We start from the raw sequence: 25,323 nt of genomic DNA, 5'->3' as shown, positions 1-25,323 counted from the left end.
AAATACCTACGTCTTTAGCACTTGTGAGAGTTTTTTTTAAAGCCACCACCACCACCATCACCATCGTTTTGTTTAACACCTAATCTCTAACAGCTGCCATTAGTTGAATTTACCTACAGCAACCCAAAGCTGATTATAAAATTATATTTACTACCATTAAACTGATTTACAATTAAACGTGACTTGCCCATTGCCAAAAAATTACGTCACAACCCACAGTAATATAAGTAGGAACAGTGAAGTTCACAAACATCTATACAAGCCAATGTTCCAGAAGTATGTTTACACGCCTTAAGACACTGACAATAAGGTTGTGTATACATATTTTTGGGACGTTGGCTTGTAAAAGTGTTTGTGAACTCGACTGTACATGCAACAAGCCGTGTACGGTCTACACAAGCGACACAGCAATATACCATGATGACACGTGTGACAACCCATCTCATTCTAATAAATACCTACTGTTAAAATAAAATGGAAGTTTTTCTCGCATGTGGCATATCTTGCAGTGCTTTTTGAGCAAGTCTCGCACTATTTATTAAAATCCAGTACACAAACCTACCGGACCGCTATAATACTGGTGAATGGTGATATAATCGCTTATCGACATAAGACCCCTTTGGAATCACGAACATGAGAGCTAAAAGCTTTATGAGATATTACAGCGACCTCCCTCACATCACACGTCACACTTATAAAATCAATATAGTGAGGTACCTTTAGATTTAGGTACAAAAGATCGAAAAAAAAAACCGGCCAAGTGCGAGTCGGACTCGCGCACAGAGGGTTCCGTACTTTTTAGTATTTGTTATAGCGGCAACAGAAATACATCATCTGTGAAAATTTCAACTGTCTAGCTAAGTAGCTATCACGGTTTATGAGATACAGCCTGGTGACAGACAGACAGACGGACAACGGAGTCTTAGTAATAGGGTCCCGTTTTTACTCTTTGGGTACGGAACCCTAAAAAGCATGCTAAGATTTTTCCCGATATTAAAAAAATCTCTTTTTTTGTTTGAGGTTTAAGTATTAACCTTAGTTATTTTCACCACACCTTGGGACAGGCATTTAGAGTCCCTCTAAGCTAACTTTGCACTTTAACAGCACAAAGTGAGGGAGTGTCATTATAATAAAAGTCATATGTTCGGATAAATTTGTCATTTTATGACATTACCACATTTTGTCATTGCAAATGCCATGCAGAGTAGCTTAGTCCTACTCTAATGCACATTTTCTGTTGTTCTTCCGTCACTGGATTATTTATTTATTTTAAAAGAATGGCGGACTTGATGCCAAAACGCATTCTCTGCCAGTCAACCATTGGTTCAAGGAGAGAATTTGTTTGTGTTTGTTTGTATTGTATTTGTTGGTGGTTGGATTATCATTCCTCAAATAATGTAAATATCCTCCCAATTTTCAAAGTTTCATTTAAAACCTTCGATTTTCGGCTTTTAATATAAGCATTCGCCCTAAAGACCTAAAGTTACTTTGATACCAATAACGATGTTTTGATGTGGTGAAATGTAATATTAGATGTTCTAAAGGCGCCCATTATCGCCAATTTCAGCCGTAAACAGCCGACGTGATACTTAAAAAGCTATTAGATTCTAGTTATAACGCGAAATCAAAAGCGCAAATGTATATTTAGATATATATAGTTAATTCTGGAAAAGTTCAATATTTAATAGGCGCGTCAAGTACCGAGGTGCTAAGGCTATCTTCCTATGTATAGGCACACACAGTTGCACCAACCACATTTAGCGGACTGATTAACGTCAATCGTTTCTTCGGTTTTGCAATTTAAAAATAACTGAAGTCGAGAATCCATTAACAAATAAAAATATGATTAGGTACATTTCAGTTTTGTAAAATTAGGTTTAAAATGTTAGTAACTACTGTAACTAGCAAGCAATAGGGTATTTGACTATATTTAAAATAAATTACTTTACACCATGCATGAAATAAAGCACCAGAAGAATAATAGAAAAACGTAGACAGCAGTTTTTTTAGACACTATTTCTATTTTAAAACCCGTTTATAACTATAAAGAGTAGGTAATTTGATTGTGACGTCACATGCTAGTGTTTCATATAAATTCCATAGTAGCAAAATCGTTTTGACAGTTCGAAAAAAGAAACTGATTTGACTGGTAGTCAAATACCCTATTTGGTATTTACATCTTATAGGTACTTGACTGTACTGTAAAAATATGGGTGCATAAAACTTACTCAAAAATATGGCCCATAGTTCTTAATTCGCTGGCATAAGAGCTATGGGACATATTTTTGAGTATGATGAGTGCACCTAGGGTTTGCAATCCGGATCCGCGGATCCTTCCCATACACTTCAGATCCGTCGTACAAACCCTTAGGGTGCACCCAAATTTTTACACTTGAATGTACCATAAACATTAGTTTAGCAAAGTAATTTATCTTAAATCCAAATGGATTTTATACCTAGCTATCCATCAATCACTAAAAACAACTTAGGTATAATAACAAATTTGTTCCTTTATTTTTTGAATTGTAATTGTAACGTATTTATGTGTGGAGTCGATTAGTTTGATATTAAAACGAAAGCTACGTATGTATAAACCGTTATCTTTTTATCGACATGAAATTCATTAATTATTCAAATGCTTGTTTCCAATATTATTCCTGGTACCTTAATAAAAAATGTAACATCTGTGAATATGAACAGGCTTTCGTACGTGATGCGCATGCAATATGTGGATTGAAGTGACGATAAAAACATGCATACACTATTTATACAAGTACCTACCTTTGTAGACTACGTCACAGAATGAAACCCATGTAAGGCTTTAACTTGTTGACAAAAAAAACCGGCCAAGTGCGAGTCCGACTCGAGCACCGAGGGTTCCGTACATTACATAATTTTAACAATGTATTTTTTATATGAAAGTACGTGAGTGAAAGGTAAATTGCGGTTCTCGTTCAAACCAATTTTCGGTGGAAGTTTGCATGGTAAAGTTTTATTATTCTCTTATTTTAGAAGTTACAGGGGGGGGGGACACACATTTTACCACTTTGGAAGTGTCTCTCGCGCAAACTATTCAGTTTAGAAAAAAAATTATATTAGAAACCTCAATATCATTTTTAAAGACCTATCCAATAGATACCCCACACGTAGGGGTTTGATGAAAAAAAAATTTTTGAGTTTCAGTTCCAAGTATGGGGAACCCCCAAAATTTATTGTTTTTTTTTTGTGTGTGAAAATCTTAATGCGGTTCACAGAATACATCTACTTACCAAGTTTCAACAGTATAGTTCTTATAGTTTCCGAGAAAAGTGGCTGTGGCTGTGACATACGGACGGACAGACAGACAAGACAGACAAACAGACAGACATGACGAATCTATAAGGGTCCCGTTTTTTGCCATTTGGCTACGGAACCCTAAAAACGCATAAAATAAGATGTAGGTATCACTCTCTTTGCACTAAAAACGCTTAAGTACTTCTTTGCTTGCATGTTCTTGAAATATTAGACTAAACGGCGTAAGGCTAAAAGTTTTAGGAAATGCATTTTAAATTATGAAACTTAAGGATAACTGTACTTAAAGGAAACCACGACATCTTTACCAAAAGCCCTGACCCCAGATACCTTAAGTAGCTCATAGGAACCTAGCTTGTCTTCGTATGACATAACATATTATGTAATGTCGTTCAACATGTCACGGTACATTTAACTATTTACTACTATTATTTAGTACTATTCCTAACTACTTAAATTGTTAAATTACTACTACCTACAATTTAAAGTGTACCTACATTCGAGTAGGCACTCACCCCTTTCGTCTACATCGGGTATAGTTTTTGACGTTAAAAACATAGATGATATTATTATTTCTGCCTATAAATTTTTCAACGACACAGTATCAACACTCAAAATGAAAACTGGTCACTGTATTCAAACGCTAAAGTGCGCTATTGTATAAATTTACAGTATTACAGCATAGACAATAAATCACCTTTTATTTAACTGTCGACCTTTTATAACGAACAGGAGCTTTCCGTTGTTCTCGGTTTTATGTGGGCTTTTTTACGTCTTCATCGCATCTGTTACATGTAGACGCACCATTTCCCACACTATAAAACACAGTAAACATTACGGTTTTGTGGTATTGCGATGCATAGCTCCTAAAAATAACCTCACGTTTCAGAACTATAAAGAAGTCAGGACTGGGAGAAGTGAGAAAATCTTTATAACAGCCGAATTATTTGATTAACCTATTGAATGTCTAGTAAAGTGGTCGTGACTGTCGACAGCTGTTGACGTCGACGTGCCCACGCAATCAATATATAAAGAAGGGGAATGATAAGTGCTCTATTTAGTGCTATACTAAGTGCTAGTAAGTTTCTACTCGATGGTATGGTCACATTGGTCACGTCATGCGGCGACCACCTGACCACATGACGAGGTCGACGAGGCGAGGAAGACCCCGAGAAATATGGATGGCCACTATAAATAATAGTGACTTAAATAAGGCAAAAATACCAGCCCAGACGACCCGGGCCCTGGCCTGCCTGCAGTCCTGGCGAAGAATTACTATTAGGAGAGCCGACCCCAAATAATGGGATTAAGGCTAGGAAAAGAAGACGAAGACGCTAGTAAGTTTCTACTCGTATTACGAAAAGGCAAAATACCTAAATAAGTAAAAGGTATGTCTTTCTAGTAAAGAGACGGGCGGTGACACATGAGTGGATCTGCGCCTGAAGCGAGCACAAGCGACTAAGTACCTAATAAATGGATACGTCAATAACACACTCAAGATTCAAGAATACACCCACTGAGTGATGTTTTGTACTCACGGTAATAGGTGTCACTTTTGAGCATGCGTACCCGTGCTTATAATCCGGACGACTAAACCGGGATGGATATCATGGATACTAAAATGAAATTCGTGAATTCATTACCCCTCAGAAAGGACTACTATACACGGTGTTACAATATCTAATTCAATTTGTCCCTTCGGAGAAAAGGCGTCTCGTATAATGAAAGTTGTAAAGAGATTCGTGGAATATTTTGATGGGTCCCTTTAGGCTCCAAGATAAGGTGTCGCTAGCTGGTTATTCCGGATATCATAGTGACATTAAGATTATCTATAGGTATTAATAACAGATAGTAAGATAAATAATAGGGGGATGCCGAAAATAGGGTTATTTACCTGGCTAAGTGTCACCTTCTGAGATTTCTTTTTTATACTACGTCGTTGGGCAAATAAGCATACTGTCCGCCTGATGGTAAGCAGTCTCCGTAGCCTATGTTGTACGCCCGCAACTCCAGAGGAGTTACATGCTCGTTGCCGACTCTAACACTCCGCACCCTCGTTGAACTCTGGCAACCTTACTCACCGGCAGGAACACAACACTATATGAGTAGGGTCTAGTGTTATTTGGCTGCAGTTTTCTCTCCGTTAGGGTAACTACCTTAGTATATTAACAGAAATATCATTGAATCGCACAAATATATGTTTTAATTTATTTTCCTTCGCGTACCGAATGCAAAATGGTTAGACTTACGTTTTCGTTCTGTTAAAATTTCTTAAAATTAACAATTGTAAAAGAGGCAAGTATGGAATTAGGTGAAGTGAAATTAGTTTACACTGTTTGTATTTAATAATTCTAATGGGTTTTATTAGTGTTGTACATTAGAGTATACCCTTGAGTACCTAATATTTTTTTTCTTAAGATTTAACTCCTTACCGCAAGAGTACGTCGCGCTTGCATGAACGACGGTACCTCATAAAGTGACGCCCTGTATAATATCTACGTTTATTAAAACCGTGTATAGGAACATCGAAAGTGTAAAGACTCGTTAGTGAATAATTAGACAATAGCAAAAATAAACTTAGTCCACCGTACGAGAAACACAAGGTTGAGCCAAAATTACAAGAGAACATGCTTGGAGCCAAAAGTTGTGTCACTTAGTTACAACAAGAGAGATAAATACTAAATAGACGTAATACTGTTACTACTGTGTGTGTAGATGAGACTAGCCAAGGACCGGGATAAGTGGCGTACCTACGAAGAGAAGCGGTGTATTTCCATTTGTCCCCGCCCTACGTGACCTTCATCATACATGAGACTGGGACAAATGGGGATGATTTATATGAAAAGTGATATACCTATTCCTATCTTTGCCCGGCGGGGTCAAATGGAAATACACCAGAGGCCTCTATGCTCAACAGTAGGCGATAGGGGGCTAAAATGATTGATTGATTTAGTAAAAACCCGGCAAAGTGCGAGTCGGACTCACGTTCCAAGGGTTCCGTTCATTACACAATTTTTAACAATGTATTTATTTATGTGAAACGTGAGTTGACTGCACATTTCTAATAGGTTTTCCTGTCATCTATAGGGAACGAACAATTTTGTGTAATTTTTTTTTCAAAATTTTAGACAGTAGTTTCGGGGATAAAGGGGGGAATGGTAATTTTTTGGCTATTTTCTTAAATAACTTCTACACTACCTATTTATTTTAAAATTACAAAAAAAAAATTTTTTGAGCTTCTTACAATCAAATGAGCTCTTTCATTTGATTATGTAACAGTTTAAAAATATATATTTTTGAATTTTATCATTTACCCTCCATAAGTGGCCCCCATGTTAAAAATTCATTTGTGTACGTTACATGTCTGTCTTTGGGTCACAAACTTACATATGTGTACCAAATTTCAACTTAATTTGTCCACTGAGTTTCGGAGAAAATCGGCTGTAACAGACGGACAGACGCCCGAGTGATAGGTACTATAAGGATTCGGTTTTTTCCTTTTGAGGTATGGTAACCTAAAAATAGGTCATACAAAAAAAAAAGAGTACCTACTACCTCCTGTAAGAAAGGTTGGAAAGGGCAGGGTATTATCTTCACTCTCCTTTAATAAAGAGTTCAAATACCCCAAGTTAAATACTAAAATAACTTTGTGCTGTATGCTAACCAAGTAGAAATTGAGTAGGATTAAAACAGATACTAAAAATAGTAGTAGGTAGGTACCTACTTTATTGTTCATCGATCTTAAATTATGAGATTCGCCCACGTCTTAACAAAATAATTTTATTTAGACATTCAGAGTTCATTGCCTTAGAAATCTTCTATGTTGTTCATAAGTTTGTGATGCATTTGTATCATCAGCGATTTTTGTTAGAGATAAATTGAGTATCTTTTTCTAATTTTTGGTAATGGCTATTCGTTAAATTACTTTTGTTTAGAATTCTTGTGTCACCGCCAACGTGTGTGAAATGCATATTGTGGTATTAATACGCGTAGCAGCTGCCCATGTCAACCGCCAACGTGGCCGGACAGTATTTTAAATTTAATTTAAAATTAACCCTTTCGCCACAATTCATCACACAAAGATGTCAAACACACGCCAACATAATACTTAGTGCATACTTACTGGCGTTGGTTATAGGTAGTTGTATTAATTTTAAATGTATAACGAAATGTAACATATTATATTATACAAGTAGTTTGTTATCCTTAAAATAAATATGTAATAAAAATTAAAATATACATTTTTACTCACTTCAAAAGAGACGTAAACGACGTTGCAAATCCCGATTCCCGAATAAGTTTAAAAAAAATTGTGTTGCTCTTCAGACTTGGACTTCTGCACCGACTGGTGCAGAGTTAGCTTGGTCTGACTCTCATACCTCTTACTTTATCCTACTACATACTTCTAAATGTAGTTCTAATGCTCTGTCCAGACTATGTGTAGGTACTTGATTTTACCCATACCTACTATTATCTATTGGTTAACCTTTTGGACGCCAATGACCGATATATACACACCGTAGGTTCAACGCCAAAGACCGATTAATCAGTCATAGACCACAGAGCAACATAGACCTACATGCAGATGCATAAAGTTCAATTTCAGTTTTGATGACTGGTTTTGTGTTTGACACGGCGTCGAAAAGGTTAAGAGTGTAAACCTGTTAAAACCTTTTTGAAATTAATTTACTATCAAAGCAGGTACAGTCAAGGGCATATAATATATATGCCCAGTTTCAAAAATATGTGTACGCTCTTACACCTTAGACAATAAAGTCGTGTTCACATATTTCTGAGCCATTTGTCGATCGATATTTTTGTCTTCGACTGTAAAAAATTCTTATTTTCAAAAAAAGATTAAGCAGGTTTACACTCTTAGCCAATATATGCTTATTGTCGACAATTTTCCTAAATACCAATTTTCTTTGCTACAGGACAACGTCACCTCCAGGCGAGCCCCTAGTCCGAGCCCCGGTGGGAAAGCCAAGATGTCCGCCCGCCATCTCAAGACTGCGCGTCGAGAAAGTTGAGGGCGGCCTGGCGGTTGCCGGCATCGTGGTCGCCGCCAACTGCCAAATCATCCTACCCATATTCGGTTTCCTCTTCATGCTGGTTGGATGCGTGCTTACTGGTTAGTCTACTATTTTAATCTTGTAGCTTGTAGGTGTTTAGTTTCCACATTTCTCTACATTATACCACTGACATGTACCTATATAGACAAGCTGTCGAGAACAGATTGTGTCCGCAAGGTCCGCCACTTTTTGCGTTTGACGTTTGTCACTAAGCTAAAGAATGCGCAGCTAGCCAGTAGCAATGAAGTGCATGCACTTCATTGAGGTGCAGAAACATTTTCTTCGAGAGGCCGCCTCACATACACCTCAACATACATATTATATTATATTATATTGTTTACATATTACCTCAATGCATTATACATTAAAAGTGCTAGTTTCCTAGCAGAAAGATAAAGACAGTTTATTATTCAAGTAGACACATTACAATGCGCTTATGAACATCAAATAAAGCTACACCGGCTCTAACCCTACACCTCTTGCCTCGAGATTTAAATCCCCCCTCAATTGGAGAAGGGTATGGGATCGGCAAAAAACTCGGCGGAAATAACCAAGTCTTTATGTGAGGTTAAACATCTGAAATGATTTATCTACTTAGATAAATTATAAATCATTGAAAATGCAATAGTAAAATAAACGTGAGATTAAATTGCTTTTTCCGCGATCATAAAATATAATTTGATGAAATTCGTGATTGCAATAACTTTTCAACAGGTAACTAGCCCATTCCCAATTCGACCAATTGACCGGAAGTAGAAAATTGTGTTATATTTTGAATAGCACACAAATTGTTTATGACTGGGTGACCAGTGTAGTATTCAAATTACCATTCCATTCTACCCATTTTTAAGTTTGAAATGTAATTGAAGTTAACACTAAAATATAGATGGCGTAAGTAACAATAATGTCTAGCAAAGAGATACGTCGTTTTTAAAATGCTTCTTAAAAGCAAAACGTTAATGAAGGTTACTGTTATATTCTCGGAAATAAAAGACTTCGTTAATGAAATGACGAATGACTTTTCCATAATGATGGTTTTTGTATGACGCTATAATTTAATTTCTTTCCAGCTACGTCGTACCGTGTCCGTGGGGAGAATGAAGAGCAGGATCATTATCAAGAGCGGATCGCATTTACAGGAAACTCTCGGGTGCTTGGCCCCGTTTGCATAGTCGCCGGTGCACTTATGACAATTGCTGGTTAGTAAACTTAGTAATAATCAATTATTCTTCTAGAATATTACGCAAACAGAACACAACACCCTTGAATATCAAATGATATAACAAATTAAATTACATACGTTCTAAAGACAAATATTATTCTTTCGACGCCTCAATTTATGAAATGAACTTTCTTAAAATAGCCGCGTGTTCTATGTATGACGTAAAAGTGGTGGTCGGCTTTTTTATGTAGGCATTTTATGATTGTAATATACTCAGACGTAAACTGTTATCTTTTTAATTTAATTTTACATTTAATTTAATTTAATTCTCAATCAAATCTTAACTCAAATATTATTTAAAATCGAATAATTTTAATTGCTTGTAAATGTGTTGGCGTACCGCTGTAAATGTATGTGTGTGTGTATATGATATAAACAAATTTATTTAAACGTGATACGTCCAGAATGATATGATGTCCAAAGTGGCTAAATCTGGTTTCTGTTGACGTAAATGAATGACTAGACTTCTAATTAAAAAAAATATATCAAATTATAATCCAATACATGTCTAAAGGTAGATAGATACCAACGCGTACGCATATCACGCCGTGTCTAGGTACTCTTCAACTTGTATGCTAAATACTCGAACAATATCCGACCTAAGACTAAACTGCCCAAGTCAAGCATCGAGCCCATTTATAATTGGACCGTATGTAGTTCTTCGAAAGGTCTAAATTAAGCATTACATGTTTTATCAAACGTGGTTTGAATATAACAATATAATTGATTGTTGCAGGTATCGTGTTATGCATACTGATGCGTGCCGCCCAGCGACGGCAAAGGAGACTGGCGTTCCACTGCCCCATTCACGGCGACTTCTATCCCTTGAGCCCACAAAATAGCAGAAAATATTCCCGTAAGTTGCCATGAAATTCTTGTCAATAAGTTAATTGGAATAGGCTATGTTCGGGACTGTAGCGTCTTTGGACCATTAGTAATTTTACAGTTGACATGACATGACAATTTTTTTTTATGAGTATGTGAATCCCGCCATAGGTTATATTTTTGCAGCAACGTCAGGCGTTGTAATCGCTTTTGTTTGTGAAACTAAGCTCCTCGCATATAAAACTAAAATTGAGTCTTTTTGTCTTATTTTTGTTTTTTAAGACTATAATTCGTGCGAATGTCCAATCAAGTAATAAACTAGACATATAAGAAATATAATGGTGATTAAAACATTCGCAAAAACTAAAGCCAACGCCGCTTCTCGGCATAAGGCCGTCAAGCTTCAGCAGCTTCGAGTTGGGAAAGCGCTTAGATAAGATTTAATGATTTATTATAAAACAAATACTTAGTTGTTATTTATAATTTTACAGGTAGTCCTAGCGGTATATGGCGTGGTATACGCAGTTGGCTCGGGTTGGTGGAGGACGGTGAATCCCCACGCTGCCCACGCTCCACGGAGCCTGCATCGCCCGCCCGTGCTGACGCACCCTGCCCGCCGCCTTTACCTTTCCTTGTGCCATCTGACTCCGTCGTGTAAGTGTCTTTATCGACTTACTCAGAAAATGTTTTAATTGTTATTAACAAATCACTGCTCTGCCCGCTCACTCAATAATACCAAATTTATTGTTGTAACTGTTGTCCCAGAAACAGAACACAATTACTGGAGCCTGCAAAAACTTATTTTGGATATCTTCAACAACACTATGAAAAGCGGATGTCTATCGGGAGAGATAGAAGACGCAAGAAGAATGGGAAGAAAGAACGAAAAAATTAGGCCCATCGTGGTCACTTTAACAACAATCGGCCGAAAACTTGAAATTCTTAAGGGAAGAAAATCGCTACAAAATACTGGTATATATATCAAAGAAGACTACACAAAAAAAGTACTGCAAAAACGTAAGGAGCTTCAAGAAGAGCTACAAAAACAGCGAGAACAAGGGCAAAAGGTGATACTGAGACACGACAAAATTATCGCACTTAAACATAACAACTCTACAGCTGCCTACAAGAAGAAACCGGCCAAAAGAATTTTGTCGGAATCCCCGGAAGGTCCCAGAAACAATGCGACAAACGAAAAAACATGTAGAGTCAACAACCGATCTACTAAGAAAAACAAAACATACGATATTACATCTTACATGCAAAAACCTACAATGTCAAATTCTGATACTTCGAGCTCTACTTTGGGGAGAGACAAAATACAATTTGAAACACTACAAAGTAGAGCTGATAGGGACACCGATTCCGAATAGCAATTAAAAGGCCTCTCTCACAAATCCTTTACATTCCAAAACGAACAACACAAAAAAGAAACATTAAAGTTCCCCAAGCCGGCTGGTCACCGTGGGGACAGCGACCACAACCCTCCAATCAAAAATAAAAGTTACGAACAGTATTTAAAAATTGCAACATATAACGTCAGATCACTACTATCTACAGAAAAAATGATCGAACTTACTCATGCCTTACAGAAGATACAATTTGATATTCTAGGCCTAGCAGAGGTGAGAAGAAAGGGCTGCTGTATAGAAGAAATGGATAATTATATATTTTGCTACAAAGGCGAAACACAGGGATCGCATGGCGTCGGTTTCCTAATAAACAAAAAACATAAAAACAGTATCTTCAACTTTACGGGCTTCTCAGACAGAGTAGCACTTCTGCAATTGAACTATCAAAACGAAATACTCTCTATAATACAAGTATATGCCCCCACGGAAAGCTCGACAGACGAAGAAATCAGCAGCTTTTACGAAACGCTAGAACAGGCACACGAGATCGCTAGTGAAAAACTGATCGTCATCGGAGACTTTAACGCAAAGATCGGTCTACCAAAAGAAAATGAAGATACCATTATGGGCAAATATGGCTACGGGAAAAGGAATGCAAGAGGAGAAATATTAATACAATACGCAAACGAATACAAGCTAAAGATCATGAACACATATTTCAAGAAGAAAGACAAAAGAAAATGGACGTGGATTTCCCCTGATTTGAAAACGAAAAACGAAATTGATTATATTTTAACAAACAAACCAAAAAACGTAATAAATATAGAAGTTCTAAACAACGTGGCATTTCCGTCGGATCATCGTCTAGTACGAGCTACCTGGAAAATCAACAACGCTATGAAAAAGAGCAGAACTAACTACAAATCTACAAGTAACAGACCTAAAACGGATAAAGAGATCGAATTATATCTGCAAAACTTAGAAAACAACTTACAAGAACTCTATACCTGTCCAAAAAGCTCACAACTACAAACATTCTACGACGCAATAGAAACTGCCATCAAAAATAGCTTACAAATAAATAATAAAAATAATTTAACAAGAGAAAATCGAATCATAAGTCAAAAAACTAAAGAACTAATTAAAAGAAGATCGGAATTAATTAAAATGCAACAAAAGTCAAAAGAAGCTAAACAAGAACTCAGTCAAATATTTAAAATGACTAGTAAAGCGTTAAGGAAAGATTACCAGCTCTACAGAAAAAATGTTATAACGAAAAACTTAAAATGCTATAGAAGCACAAAAAGAGCTTTTAAAGAGCTGAATACTCAAAAAACTTGGATACAAAGCTTAAAATCTAACGACAAAGAGACAAAAACAAGAAAAGACATAATAAACAACGCAACTCAATTTTATAGAGAGCTATACAGCCAAAAAAATAAAAGCTTTCAAGAAATCGAACCATCTAGAGCGACAAACCAATACGAAACCATTAAGCCCATAGAGTCAATAGAGTTACTATCTCACATTAAAAAACTAAAAATGGACAAGAGCCCGGGGCCGGACGGTATTACAAACGAAGCTCTAAAACTTGGAAAATCCCAACTTACCCCGTTTTTGGCAAAGCTCTTCAATATGGTCCTAGACACAGGCGAAGCGCCAGCACAATGGAAAAGCTCTGAAATAGTTTTATTGTATAAAAAAGGCGACTCCAAAGATATTGCTAACTATCGCCCGATCAGCCTCTTATCCACTATATATAAACTGTTCACATCAATTTTACTAAGTAGAATAAACGCTAAAATAGAAACCATTCAACCTATAGAGCAAGCTGGTTTCCGCTCTGGCTTTTCAACAACGGATCATCTTCATGTGATGCAACAAATAATAGAAAAACATAGAGAATTTAAGCAACCTTTATACGTGGCTTTCATCGACTACGCGAAAGCTTTCGATACCATCTCCCACGACTCTATCTGGGAAGCGCTCTACCAAGCCGAAATAAATATCCAATACATTAATGTCCTAAAACACTTGTATAATAATAGCACTAGTAGAGTAAAACTGGAAGCGAGAGGAGATATTATTTCGATATGCAGAGGCGTGAGACAGGGGGATCCCCTCTCACCGAAGCTTTTTATTGCCGTATTAGAGACCATATTCACAAAGCTAAAATGGCAACAGGAGGGAATAAAAGTAAATGGCAGATACCTAAGCCACCTCAGGTTCGCGGATGATATCGTTCTACTCGCCTCCACCAGCAAAAAATTAGAAATAATGATTAACTCCCTCAGAGAAGAAAGCGAGAAAATAGGATTGAAGATGAATGAGAGCAAAACAAAGATTATGACAAATAGCTTCCAACAACCAATTAATCTGGGACATACGACTCTAGAATACGTGGAGCGCTACATATACCTCGGAAAAGAAGTTTCTTTTAGCAATGACAATACACAAGACGAAATAGAACGACGTATAGCCTTAAGCTGGAAAAAGTACTGGTCTTTAAAAGAGATTCTTAAAGGAGACTACCCATTACACATGAAAAAAATAGTGATGGATACCAATATTTTGCCGGCGTTAACATATGGCTGCCAAACCTGGAGTCACACGGTAAAGACGAAAGCCAGAATAACCACTACCCAACGAGCGATGGAAAGGAGCATGCTAAAGCTAAGGAAAATACATAAAGTCAGAAGTGAACGCATAAGAAACAAAACGAAAATCACAGATGCACTAAAATATGCACTTAAAATAAAATGGCGATGGGCCGGCCATGTAGCAAGATACACAGATGAACGGTGGACAAAAGAAGCGACTCTATGGAAAGGTCCCGACGTAAAAAGAAAGGCAGGACGACCACGAAAGCGATGGAGCGACGACATAGTAGCCACGGCCGGTCTAAGATGGCTAAATAAGGCAAAAAACAGAGACGAGTGGAACAAATTGGAGGAGGCCTTTACCCAATAAAGTGGGGTTTCTATCAACTTTTAGTTTTAAATACATAAACATAAAAATAAGTAAAATAATTATACTAACCGAGTAAAATAAGTTTTAAAAAGTAAACATATATATATTAATTAAAATAAATTAACAATATCAAGTGTTACCAAGTTTGTAAGTAGTTGATAAGAAAATAAAAAGGCTTTTTATTATTTTATTATTATAACTGTTGTAAGTATTCAATCACTTGGGGATCCATCTTGATATTGAACTTCTTCTGCTAATACTTATATGCCTTATTTGTTCCAGGGGTATGGCGTCAGTTTTAGGAGCTCCGTTAAGCCCTGAAGCAACATTTGGATCTATCAAGTCTCTCGCCATATCCAGAGAGGTGGCAAGCTTCCCTCTTTCACGTTCTCCAACTCCACCCCCTATGAGGTATACACATAATAAATAATCTGATCAGTAATTTTGAATGTTAAATATGTTTCAAAGCAATAAAACGTGGTCTGTTGTTCCAGTTGTCCGCCGTTCAAAGAAGAGCCAATGATCCAGAACGACATCCCGAATGCTGTGACTCGCCCCGATTTCGACTACGGCTCGCCGACGTGCAACTACAGAGTTGTCGAGTGTAAGCTGACGACGACCGACGAGATATGCCGAGGCGCCCCCGTGCACGCCAACGTCCACAACGCCTCAGACCGAACCAGACCAGCCACAGTCTCCATCACGATACCCAACGAAGGAAAGGGCTAACCGATCTCAAAGGACTGATCATTAGATAATTTATATAATTATTATTTAATGAGGAAAATGTAAACTTATTTGTATAATTAGGATGGTCGGGCGAGGTCATATTGAACCCGTCTAATCGAGGCATGTTGTTTAAGTCGGAACGGAGTACGATGTAATTTATTCCATTAAGCCATTGCCTACCTTTGCATATTGATTTTAATGTTAGCTCAAATAATCACATCTGTCTTCCGTTAGTAGCACCATCTGACGAATTGACACACTTACTGAAACTAAAATTCACTCTATCACTACTTATATAGGTACGTGTTAATAATCTAAGTACTAAAGTAAACCCACTTCTGATTATGTAATATATTTTGAACCTACCTAAATGTTACCTATAACACAGACGCAATAACATAATTATTGTTAACCTATGCTCAGAATGATGACTCATTTTAACAAATGTCTCAATTATTATCGTACTTTATTTGCTGTATGTATAGCAATATGTTCCGCCAAATATTGTATGTAAGAAATGGATGTGAATAATAGATCGAGATCAATTCAGGAATGTGGATGTTATAACAATTAAAGTTATTTAAAATTAGTTTATATCATAAAATAGCTATTTTAATTTAATTGACAAATTATTCCTTATTCAAAAATTGTTTATTACGTCATAATATGTATGTGATACGGTGCGTATTGTATTGTGTGAAATGCTCATATGTATGTATATGTGTCCTAGTCGTAAAAATAATTATGTTTGTTTTCATCCTAGATTTTTATTTCAATGAAATTATTCTCATGGCATGAGTGCAGAAAAGAAGCAGAACAAGAATGGTGTTAAAGTAACTTGACTGGTCCTGTTAATACTTACATGAAAATGCCCAACAAAGCGTTATCGTATTACAGAAACGACAAAAAGCATACAAATATTTAGTAATTTGTAAATAACGTATTTTCTTATATGGTTTTGCTATTTGCTATTAAAGAGAAATTTTCATGCAAGTACTAACTACCTAGGTATACTTGTCTCTTAAACCAAAAAAGACCTAAATTAAATGCATCATTAATTTTTGACTAAGGTACTGACAGTATAGTTCACTCAGTGTCATTTGTAACGTGTAGAAGTCTTTTCTTTGATTTCGTTGTATGTAATCTTGGTAAGTTTAATAAATTAAGTTAAGATAAGTACATTCATACTTCATACAAAACACATATTACCCCTAGTAGTAGTTCCGAAATGTGATATTTTTATTTATTTTACATCGTCTATTATATTTTGGTGCAACACGTCAGTTTTATATTTATTTTGAAAATCAAGAAAATTGACAACCTTCTTATGTAGGTATACATCCATTCTTCTGTTAGACTTATATTTACCGGTATATAGACCGTGATTACCTTCCGGTCAATATAAGTCTAGTGAAACTAACCGTGAATCATTCAAAACCCCCTTCTTCTGTTATCATTATTTTGGTGAAATTGCCAAAAGAAGTTGCCAAAATTCATACTACATTGCGTTTTTTTTAATCGATCACCATTAAATGTTTAGTAATGAATTGATGACATGCAATTTATGTTCATAAAATTGTTTTAGCATCACACTCAACCATGCTCACAAAAGACATATTAAGTAGGATGCAAAGAGTGTAGATAAAAGTGTATATTTAGGTATTACTCGTAGATTCTAACAAGTAACATGATTTTTGTGATGAAGGCATTTATTGGCCAAGTTGTTCGAAATCGTAAGGAATGTAATTTTTATAATCCTTAGGTAAGTGCCACGCCTAAGTAACCTATTATTATTGTATACTTAATTAAGCTATTTAATTTTGTTATAATCGTAAGGACAACGTGAAAATACAATTTTGAAGTTAATCTATTCCTTTTCATTTGTTTTAACCCTCTACTACCACAGATTAATAAATAGTTACTACTACCAGCGACACCCGTCTAGGTCTAGGTTATGGGCCAAACAATAAAGAGGTCTACAGAACTCAATTTATCACAACTATCGATCAGCGACGGAGCTATAGTTAGAATGAATTAACTGAAGTCAAACGGAATCACAACGTGACTATGAATTAAAAAATATATAAATTGTTTTGTTTTATTCTGAGTTTCATTCCCCGAATCGAATGATGCCAGAAAGTGTCCGCGAAACCACGCCACGGGTGGTACGAAAAGGTAGATCCATTCATAATCGATACTAATATTATAAATGCAAAAGTCTGTCTACCTCTTCATGCTTAAACCGCTAAACCAATTTAGTTGAAATTTGGCATATACATATATAGTTTGAGTCCCGGGGAAGGACATAGGATAGTTTTTATGTCGGAAATCATCCCTAAAGAGAGTGAAAAGAGGGGTGAAATTGTGAGATGTAATTTACTACCCGATAATTGATGTTAAGCTTATGCTCAAATCGCATGATTTCTATTACACTTTATCCAGGCGCTAAACTTACTCTAGCTGCTGTTACTGATTCCACGCAGACGAAGTCGCGGGCAAAAGCTAGTAAGTAATAAATAGGCCTTATATCGACTATAAAAATAGGGATATTATATATATTGTTTTAAATTAAACTAACAACAAATTTCACTCTTAAATAAAACTAAAACGCCATGTCAGCAATTTTGATAGCATAGACTGACACTAGACTGTGAAAGTGTTAGTTTAAACGTAACGTTTGTGTCTAGTTATTAATTATAATGGTAATTCTTCTTATCTTATCTTATTGAAATGTTTAGAGTAAAATACTAATGCATGCTGTGTTCGCCTGTAATTGGTGGCGCAATCATAATTTAATATATAGTATGCAAGTGTGTTAGTCTATAAGTTGTTGTTGCCACTGTTGGTGAACCTTAAAAAAAAGAAAATAATAATAATAATTTCATAGAAGTTTGACGTTTAAAATAACACTTGCACAGTGTGCTATTAAAATCGCTACCAACTTAGCTAGGTCTAACTCTATAAAAGTTTCGGTTTCGGCCAAAACTGAGTCGAAACCGGTTTTGGCAAAAATCCTGTTTCGGTGAAATAAAAATGAAAATGAAAATGAAATGAAAATGTTTATTTGGACTTCGGTAGGTCAGCAACTCAGCACTTATTATAGGATGCTAACTAGGGTGGAGTTGTCGAGGCACCCGCCGACCACAAGTGCCTGGCGACCGTATATTTTTTTAGGTAGATGTAATAAGCGCAATAGACCTATTACGAAGCCGCGGAACTATATTATAGGTATTATACTTAGAAGATGTTGATATAGGTACTAATTACTCGCCAGTCTGTCTAAAGTGCACGCGATTAAGCACTGTTTCAGTATAAATTAAAAAGGATACTGACTATAATTAAAATTAATTATTTACACATCATACATGAAATAAAGCACTAGAAATAGTCGTAGTCAATTATTAGATATAATTATTTTTTTATTTAAAAAAAATGGGTAGAACCACTCTATATTATACCCTGCTGAACACTGATGAATGTGCGGCGACCTCGTCAGTAGAAAAAGGCGGCAAATTTAAAAAATGTAGGCGCGAAGAATTTACTTCCCATAGAAAATTTGAATTACTTTCCTTTTTCTGAGAAGTTGGTGTCTTTCGTCAGTATATCTCAACACAAATTTCTTTACGTAGTGACAATGACATTTATATTTAAGGTGCTATACTAAGCAGGAGTTACCAACTGGCTCAAGCTTTTCATAATTATAAATCATATTTTATAACACAATCAGTTAATCTGCAGTCGTATTTTAGTTTTCAGTGCTCTGGCATCACTGGTTAATCACACTTGATTTTGCACAAATAAAGGATGTAGTGGAGCAGAAACCAATACTACGATAAGCAAATACTTAATAACTAAATTTGAAAGTAATTGGCAAGATAACAGTAGAACATGAGTAGAACGTATTCTTTTTAGGGTTCCGTACCGCAAAAGGAAAAAACGGAACCCTTATAGGATCACTCGTGCGTCTGTCTGTCTGTCCGTCTGTCACAGCCTATTTTCTCCGAAACTACTGGACCAATTAAGTTGAAATTTGGAACACATATGTAAGTTTGTGACCCAAAGATGGACATGTAACGTAAACAAATTAATTTTAAACAGGGGGGCCACTTTTGGGGGGTAAATGAGAAAATTAAAAAATAAAGTTTGTCAAACTATATCGTGTTACATATCAAAAAAAGAGCTCATTGTGAGAATCTCAAATATATTTTTTATATAATTTTAGGATAATAAGTTTAGAGGTTATTCAAGAAAATAGGCAAAAAATGACCATCCCCCCCTTTATCTCCGAAACTAACGGGTCAAATTAAAAAAAATACACAAAGTAGATCTTTACCTATAGATCACCGGAAAACCTATTAGAAATGTGCAGTCAAGCGTGAGTCGGACTTAATTACTTAGTTTTTGATCCGACCCCTACGGGTTTTTTAAAGACATTTCGCATAAAAAATACATTGTTTAAATTGTGTAACGAACGGAACCCTTGGAACGCGAGTCCGACTCGCACTTGGCCGGCTTTTTTTATATTTTTTCGCACTGGCAGTCTCTGTTCTCCCACTTTCCTTTGTTAATGCAGTGGTGGCAGCCATCTTGAATAAAATTTCACGGTGGCGTAAAGTGTAATTCCAAATAAAATAATTATGTCAATAATAGTGAATGATATACAAAATAAAATTTGTCATAAAAAAATACAATATTTATAAAGACTAAACCATTTGCAAATACTCATTCGGAGTGCGTGAAAATTATTAAAAGATCACCAATAAAACAAATCAGCTGTTATCCGTCAATCGATGTCAACAAAATTACATAATTTTGTTTAGAAAAACAGTGTAACCTCCGTTTTTGAGTGTCATTTTGATATTAGCAAACATGCAGATTCATATAAATGTTCTGCAGAACAAATTCTTCAAGTAAATGTTTATCCAGAGGGTGCCAAAATTCTCGACTAATTTACGACTTTTTATAGAATGTAGTCCACAGTACATTTTTTAAACATGGATTACAACAATATATTTGAGTGTGGTGGATTTTATTTTATACACAATTTTGACTCTGGAAATCTTGGTCATGTGGAGCGAGTGCCTACGGAGCTTATTGGTATGTTTCTTATTGTTTTTGTTTTGCCAAATTACAAAGTCCAATGCCGTTATACAGATCCAATTTGTACTGCCAATAAAGCAGGGTTGTCTTTCATGGCTAATAAACAGTTTTGTAGACGGAACATCGCGCGAGGTTGCGCAGATTCTGAATGGATATTTTGCTTTATAGGTCAATAATTGACTGGCAAGAATTAGCTGCTTATACAGCAATTCTTATATGATCACTGTCTCTTTATTAAATTTGTATCTTAGGCTAGGGTTTTTCCATATCTACACTTGTATTGTACTGCTCCAAAAGCCTCAGTTAAAACACATTCAGGAGACTTGCATTGACCATGATAAAATATTGCCAGGATTTGAAATATCGTTGTATTTTTAATTCATTATAATTGTGTCTCTTAACTTCAAACTCGGGTAAATCCATTCGACGCTCTCAGCAAATATCTACCCTCTTACCTTTTCTTAACACCATAATCGCATAATCTGACAGATTAACACATTCACTGCCCCCAACGCACATGTGCGTTCACCGTCATACAAGTTTGTTCCTAGGCCACGCCCCCTGGCAGTGAATGCGTTAAAATAGTTTTATTTCAACTATCACATCAACAAAAAAATAGTATGGCGTATTATAGTTTAATTTATTTTGCAGCTCCTAGCCATAACCCAAAAACAAATACAGCTGAAACCCCGGACTATGAGTTCAACATGTGGACTCGGCCAGATTGTGCCGGCACTGAGTTTGAGAATGGCAACCGCACCTGGTTTTACTTTGGCATCCAAGCCAGAGAGCCTCTTGTTACCGTAAGTATGAGAAATTTAAGAATAAGCTATTACCACATCAACACAATACCGAACCCTGCTTGTTTACCTTCTAAAGGTGGAAGTAAAAGCTGGTTGAACCATCTTTTTATCCATCTAACTAATAGATCTTTATGCATCTAGATCTCATCAAAGATCTGTATGTATATCCGCACGTCACCTCACTCTAAGCGGAAGCTTTCATTCGTGTCAGGCTACGTTGATATGTGTAAGATTTTTCTCGTTAAGGTTGTTTTGTTTTGCTATTTTACAGCAGTTTTATTTGTTTTCATATGTCGAAATAGAGGTTTAATATACAATGGAGCAGAAGGCCTTTTTATAGGGCTATGATAGGTTACAGAATAAGGACTGAATGTGTGTTGAATATTTAATGTATGTTTGTGTTGCAGGTGCGGCTGAATCTAATAAACCTGAACAAGCAGGGCAAGATGTATAACCAGGGCATGGCGCCAGTCACGCGGACACTGCCCGGGAAACCACAGTGGGAAAGGATAAAAGACCGGCCAGTACATTCTGTGAGTTCTAAACAAAACTTGTATGCACATTAGCTTTTGCACGAACAAATTAACTATTTCACCTTCATAAGAGATGAAAAAAACCTAACAGAAGAGTCAAAACAAAAAAAAAATCTTAGGTACTCCCCTTTAATTAAGGATAAAAGGCAATATTGTTCATGATTTTCACTATTATAGGAATGGTCATACCTTTTTTGCTGAAAAATTAAAAAAAAACTGGCCAAGTGTGAGTCGGACTCGCCCACCGAGGGTTCCGTACTTTTTAGTATTTGTTGGCATAGCATATGGGAACACAACTAGTGCAGTAGAATGTAATTTCCTTTCAGTTCAATATTTTTCACTCTTTCACATCCTTACACATTTAATTATTATTTTTTGACGCCAAAGACCGATTAATCGGTCATAGTCCACAGAGCAATATAGACCTACATGCGTATGCATAAAGTTCAATTTCAGTTTTCACACTTCGGTGACGTAGCGTCTGGATGACTGCTTTTGTGTTTGACACGGCATCGAAAAGATTAAATTCCTATAACAAACAAACTGAACTCTAACCCCAAAACACATGAAAACAAAACACATTAAATTGCACATATTTATATAAGTAAGACAGAAACAACGGGACTTAATCGCGTAAAATAAGTTTTAGATTCACCTCCGACGTTCGTCGTCTTCTCCGAGACCACGGGGACAACGCCTTCCTCGAAACGTCGGAGGTGAATTTAAAACTTATTTTACGCGATTAAGTCCCGTCGTTGTGAATAATAATGAATAAAAATCGTGAAAGTTTAAATCAGTGTTAAGACAGAAACAATATCAATATTAATTATGTTATCCCTTTCAGATGGATGACAACACGTTCACGCTAAGCTTCAAGTACCGAACGTCCGACAACCTGAAGGCGACTACGTTCTTCGCGTTCACGTACCCCTTCTCGTTCGCGGAGCTGCAAATAGCCCTGAACTCTATAGACCTCAAGATGCTGCCCGCGCCGTCCCCGCAGGCCCCCGACGATATATACTACTGTAGGGAATGCGTTATATACTCGCTGGAAGGTACGCTGTGCAGGTTGTGTGCTTGAAAATAGAGTTTATAATGCAAGCTATTATTTTCGTGTAAGATTCAGTTTTAATAGTAAGTAATCAAATGCTGCTGGTTAAACCGTTTCTGGAAGACGAGAAACTTTAAAAATGAAGAGTATATTTGCTTAAACAATAACAAACTATAATGGTCCAGATTAAAAAAAAACACTATTCAAGCCTCATCGGCTCTTTAAAGTCCTGAAAATTCTGCTTAAGAAAAAATACAGAAAAGATGATTTTTTACCGTATACATATAATATCTAAATGTACCCTATAAAAGGTATAATGGGGCCTGTAGACGGGTCACATTTTCACAATATGTGGCTGGTAACTATTGGTGTCCCTCTCTTACTCACATGTTAGAGAGAGACACCAATAGTTGCCGGCCACATATTGCAGTGAAAATATATGGCCCGTCTACAGGCCCCATAAAATATTGAAACATTGAGATCTTCCATTTTTGAAATATTTATATGTTTTTTTGTAAGTAATTATAATTTTGTTGTGATAGGCTGCTTAATTTGTTTACATTTAACTAGGTTATAGGTATTTCATAAATCCCGCAAGTATGAACAACACATTCGGATTGTTTACAGGGAGACGAGTGGACTTGCTCACAATAAGTTCCCACCACGGCATCACGGCGGAGCGCGAGGACAGACTCAAACACCTGTTCCCCGAGAACAAACCTAGAGCGTTCAAGTTCCCGAACAAGAAGGTAAGTTACTCGCACAAGTGCACTCGCCACGCGATCGCGATTTAAACGTTGCATGGCGACTAAACGAATTACCTACGTGTGGCACTAATAACGGCTTATGTAAAATCGTTCAGATTAAATTTTATGTATGTACCTGGAGCATTCCATGAAAACGGTAAGTTTTTGATCTAGTTTTTTTTTACAAAATTGTTTATTTATGCAATGTCTACGTGTAGGACAAAGTATTGCCGTATGTTGCATGCGAATCGCTTACGAAATATTTGCTTTAATTCCGAATTACTTTGTCGACTTGCGTATTATAGTAAAAGTAAATTAAACAGTTTATTAAGAAAAGAAGCAGATTTAAGATGATACCATATCATCGTCCACAGTTGATCAAACAGTAGGCTAGATGACAAATTTTCATTAAAGATATCAATCAATCAGGTTTATTTTTAGGATCAAATGTATATATGGGACCCGTTGCATTAAAGCAATACAAAAGTCAGAAATGATAGTCAAAGTCCGACAGTCGTACTTCACTCGCGAAACGCTCCTAACAAAACGATAAGTGAACGTGACGTCAAGGTAACTGAGAGCCCACCTTGAATGTATGGTCAAAACAAGAAAATTGCGGTTTTGTCGGTGAAACATTGCGTTTATTTATATAGTTGCCATACAATCTTTTATTGGATAAAATGTAAGGAATCGAATGGTACCCTTATTTTTTTCCTTTTTGGAAGTTAAAAAATACTTTAATTTTGAAACTTTCAAGTCCTGTATTTTTGTATTATTTCCATATATTATTTTAATATCTACATAATTGTGATAAATTGCTCATTTGCTATCTATGTTATAAAGTTCAACATGTGTCATCATCCCTTAAAGTAACCCATTACTCCACCAGGTAATCTTCATATCAGCGCGCGTGCACCCCGGCGAGACCCCCTCGAGCTTCGTATTCAACGGTTTTCTCAATCTTTTACTGACCCGTCACGACCCCATCGCCATACAACTGCGCAAGCTATATGTGTTCAAGATGATACCGTTCCTCAACCCCGATGGGGTCGCCAGAGGGCACTACAGGACGGACACCAGGGGGGTTAATTTGAACAGGGTCTATTTGAACCCCTCGCTGCTGCACCATCCGACGGTTTTCGCGTCCAGATCTTTGATTAGGTAAGTTGTATTCGGGACTCTTCGGGTTTTTACAGTGTTACGACTTGTCACTTTTTGACATCTATCAATAAGGATACTTAGACTACGTCCCATAGTGGCAACATCGCCATCAAAAATGCGTTTTGCGCTATGTAACAATAAAAACTTGTTTTTTTTTTTAAATTGGTATTAACTCTGAAACTACAGAAAAGTTTAGTTGCATATTAGTGTTTAAATATGATCAGGAATATGCTGTTAAAATTATTTGGTTTCCTCATGTTACACCGTGTATAAGTGTGTTAACAAACCGAGCGTATCTGGCTTTATCACCGACTGTCTCAATTTTAGTTACAAGCGCTGGTGGCCTAGCGGTCAAAGCGTGCAACTTGCAATCCGGAGGTCGCGGGTTCAAACCCCGGCTCGTAACAATGAGTTTTTCGGAACTTATGTACGAAATATCGTTTGATATTTACCAGTCGCTTTTCGGTG

At 36.4% G+C, this 25,323-nt stretch overlaps 2 protein-coding genes across 4 annotated transcripts in view; both read left to right on the top strand.

Moving 5' to 3' along the window:
• The window catches only part of LOC134743519 (uncharacterized), a 99,173-nt gene extending 81,846 nt beyond the window's left edge, over window positions 1-17,327 (top strand). For all 3 annotated transcript variants that reach the window (XM_063677006.1, XM_063677009.1, XM_063677007.1), the window contains exons 2-7: window positions 8,226-8,422; window positions 9,434-9,562; window positions 10,322-10,441; window positions 10,902-11,064; window positions 15,015-15,143; window positions 15,227-17,327. In XM_063677006.1, the coding sequence (XP_063533076.1) occupies window positions 8,226-8,422; window positions 9,434-9,562; window positions 10,322-10,441; window positions 10,902-11,064; window positions 15,015-15,143; window positions 15,227-15,461 (973 nt within the window). In that variant the 3' untranslated portion in view covers window positions 15,462-17,327. The remainder of the gene's footprint in view (window positions 1-8,225; window positions 8,423-9,433; window positions 9,563-10,321; window positions 10,442-10,901; window positions 11,065-15,014; window positions 15,144-15,226) is intronic.
• A 2,698-nt stretch (window positions 17,328-20,025) lies between these two features.
• Window positions 20,026-25,323, top strand: part of LOC134743385 (uncharacterized) — a 33,315-nt gene continuing 28,017 nt past the window's right edge. Inside the window, exons 1-6 of the mRNA XM_063676776.1 lie at window positions 20,026-20,558; window positions 21,213-21,364; window positions 21,772-21,897; window positions 22,742-22,952; window positions 23,576-23,697; window positions 24,584-24,855. Coding sequence (XP_063532846.1) covers window positions 20,456-20,558; window positions 21,213-21,364; window positions 21,772-21,897; window positions 22,742-22,952; window positions 23,576-23,697; window positions 24,584-24,855 — 986 coding nt within the window. The 5' untranslated portion in view covers window positions 20,026-20,455. The remainder of the gene's footprint in view (window positions 20,559-21,212; window positions 21,365-21,771; window positions 21,898-22,741; window positions 22,953-23,575; window positions 23,698-24,583; window positions 24,856-25,323) is intronic.

The sequence above is a fragment of the Cydia strobilella genome, chromosome 8, assembly GCF_947568885.1.
Source record: "Cydia strobilella chromosome 8, ilCydStro3.1, whole genome shotgun sequence".
Taxonomy (NCBI): Eukaryota; Metazoa; Arthropoda; class Insecta; order Lepidoptera; family Tortricidae; genus Cydia; species Cydia strobilella.
This window is presented reverse-complemented; position numbering and strand designations above follow the sequence as displayed.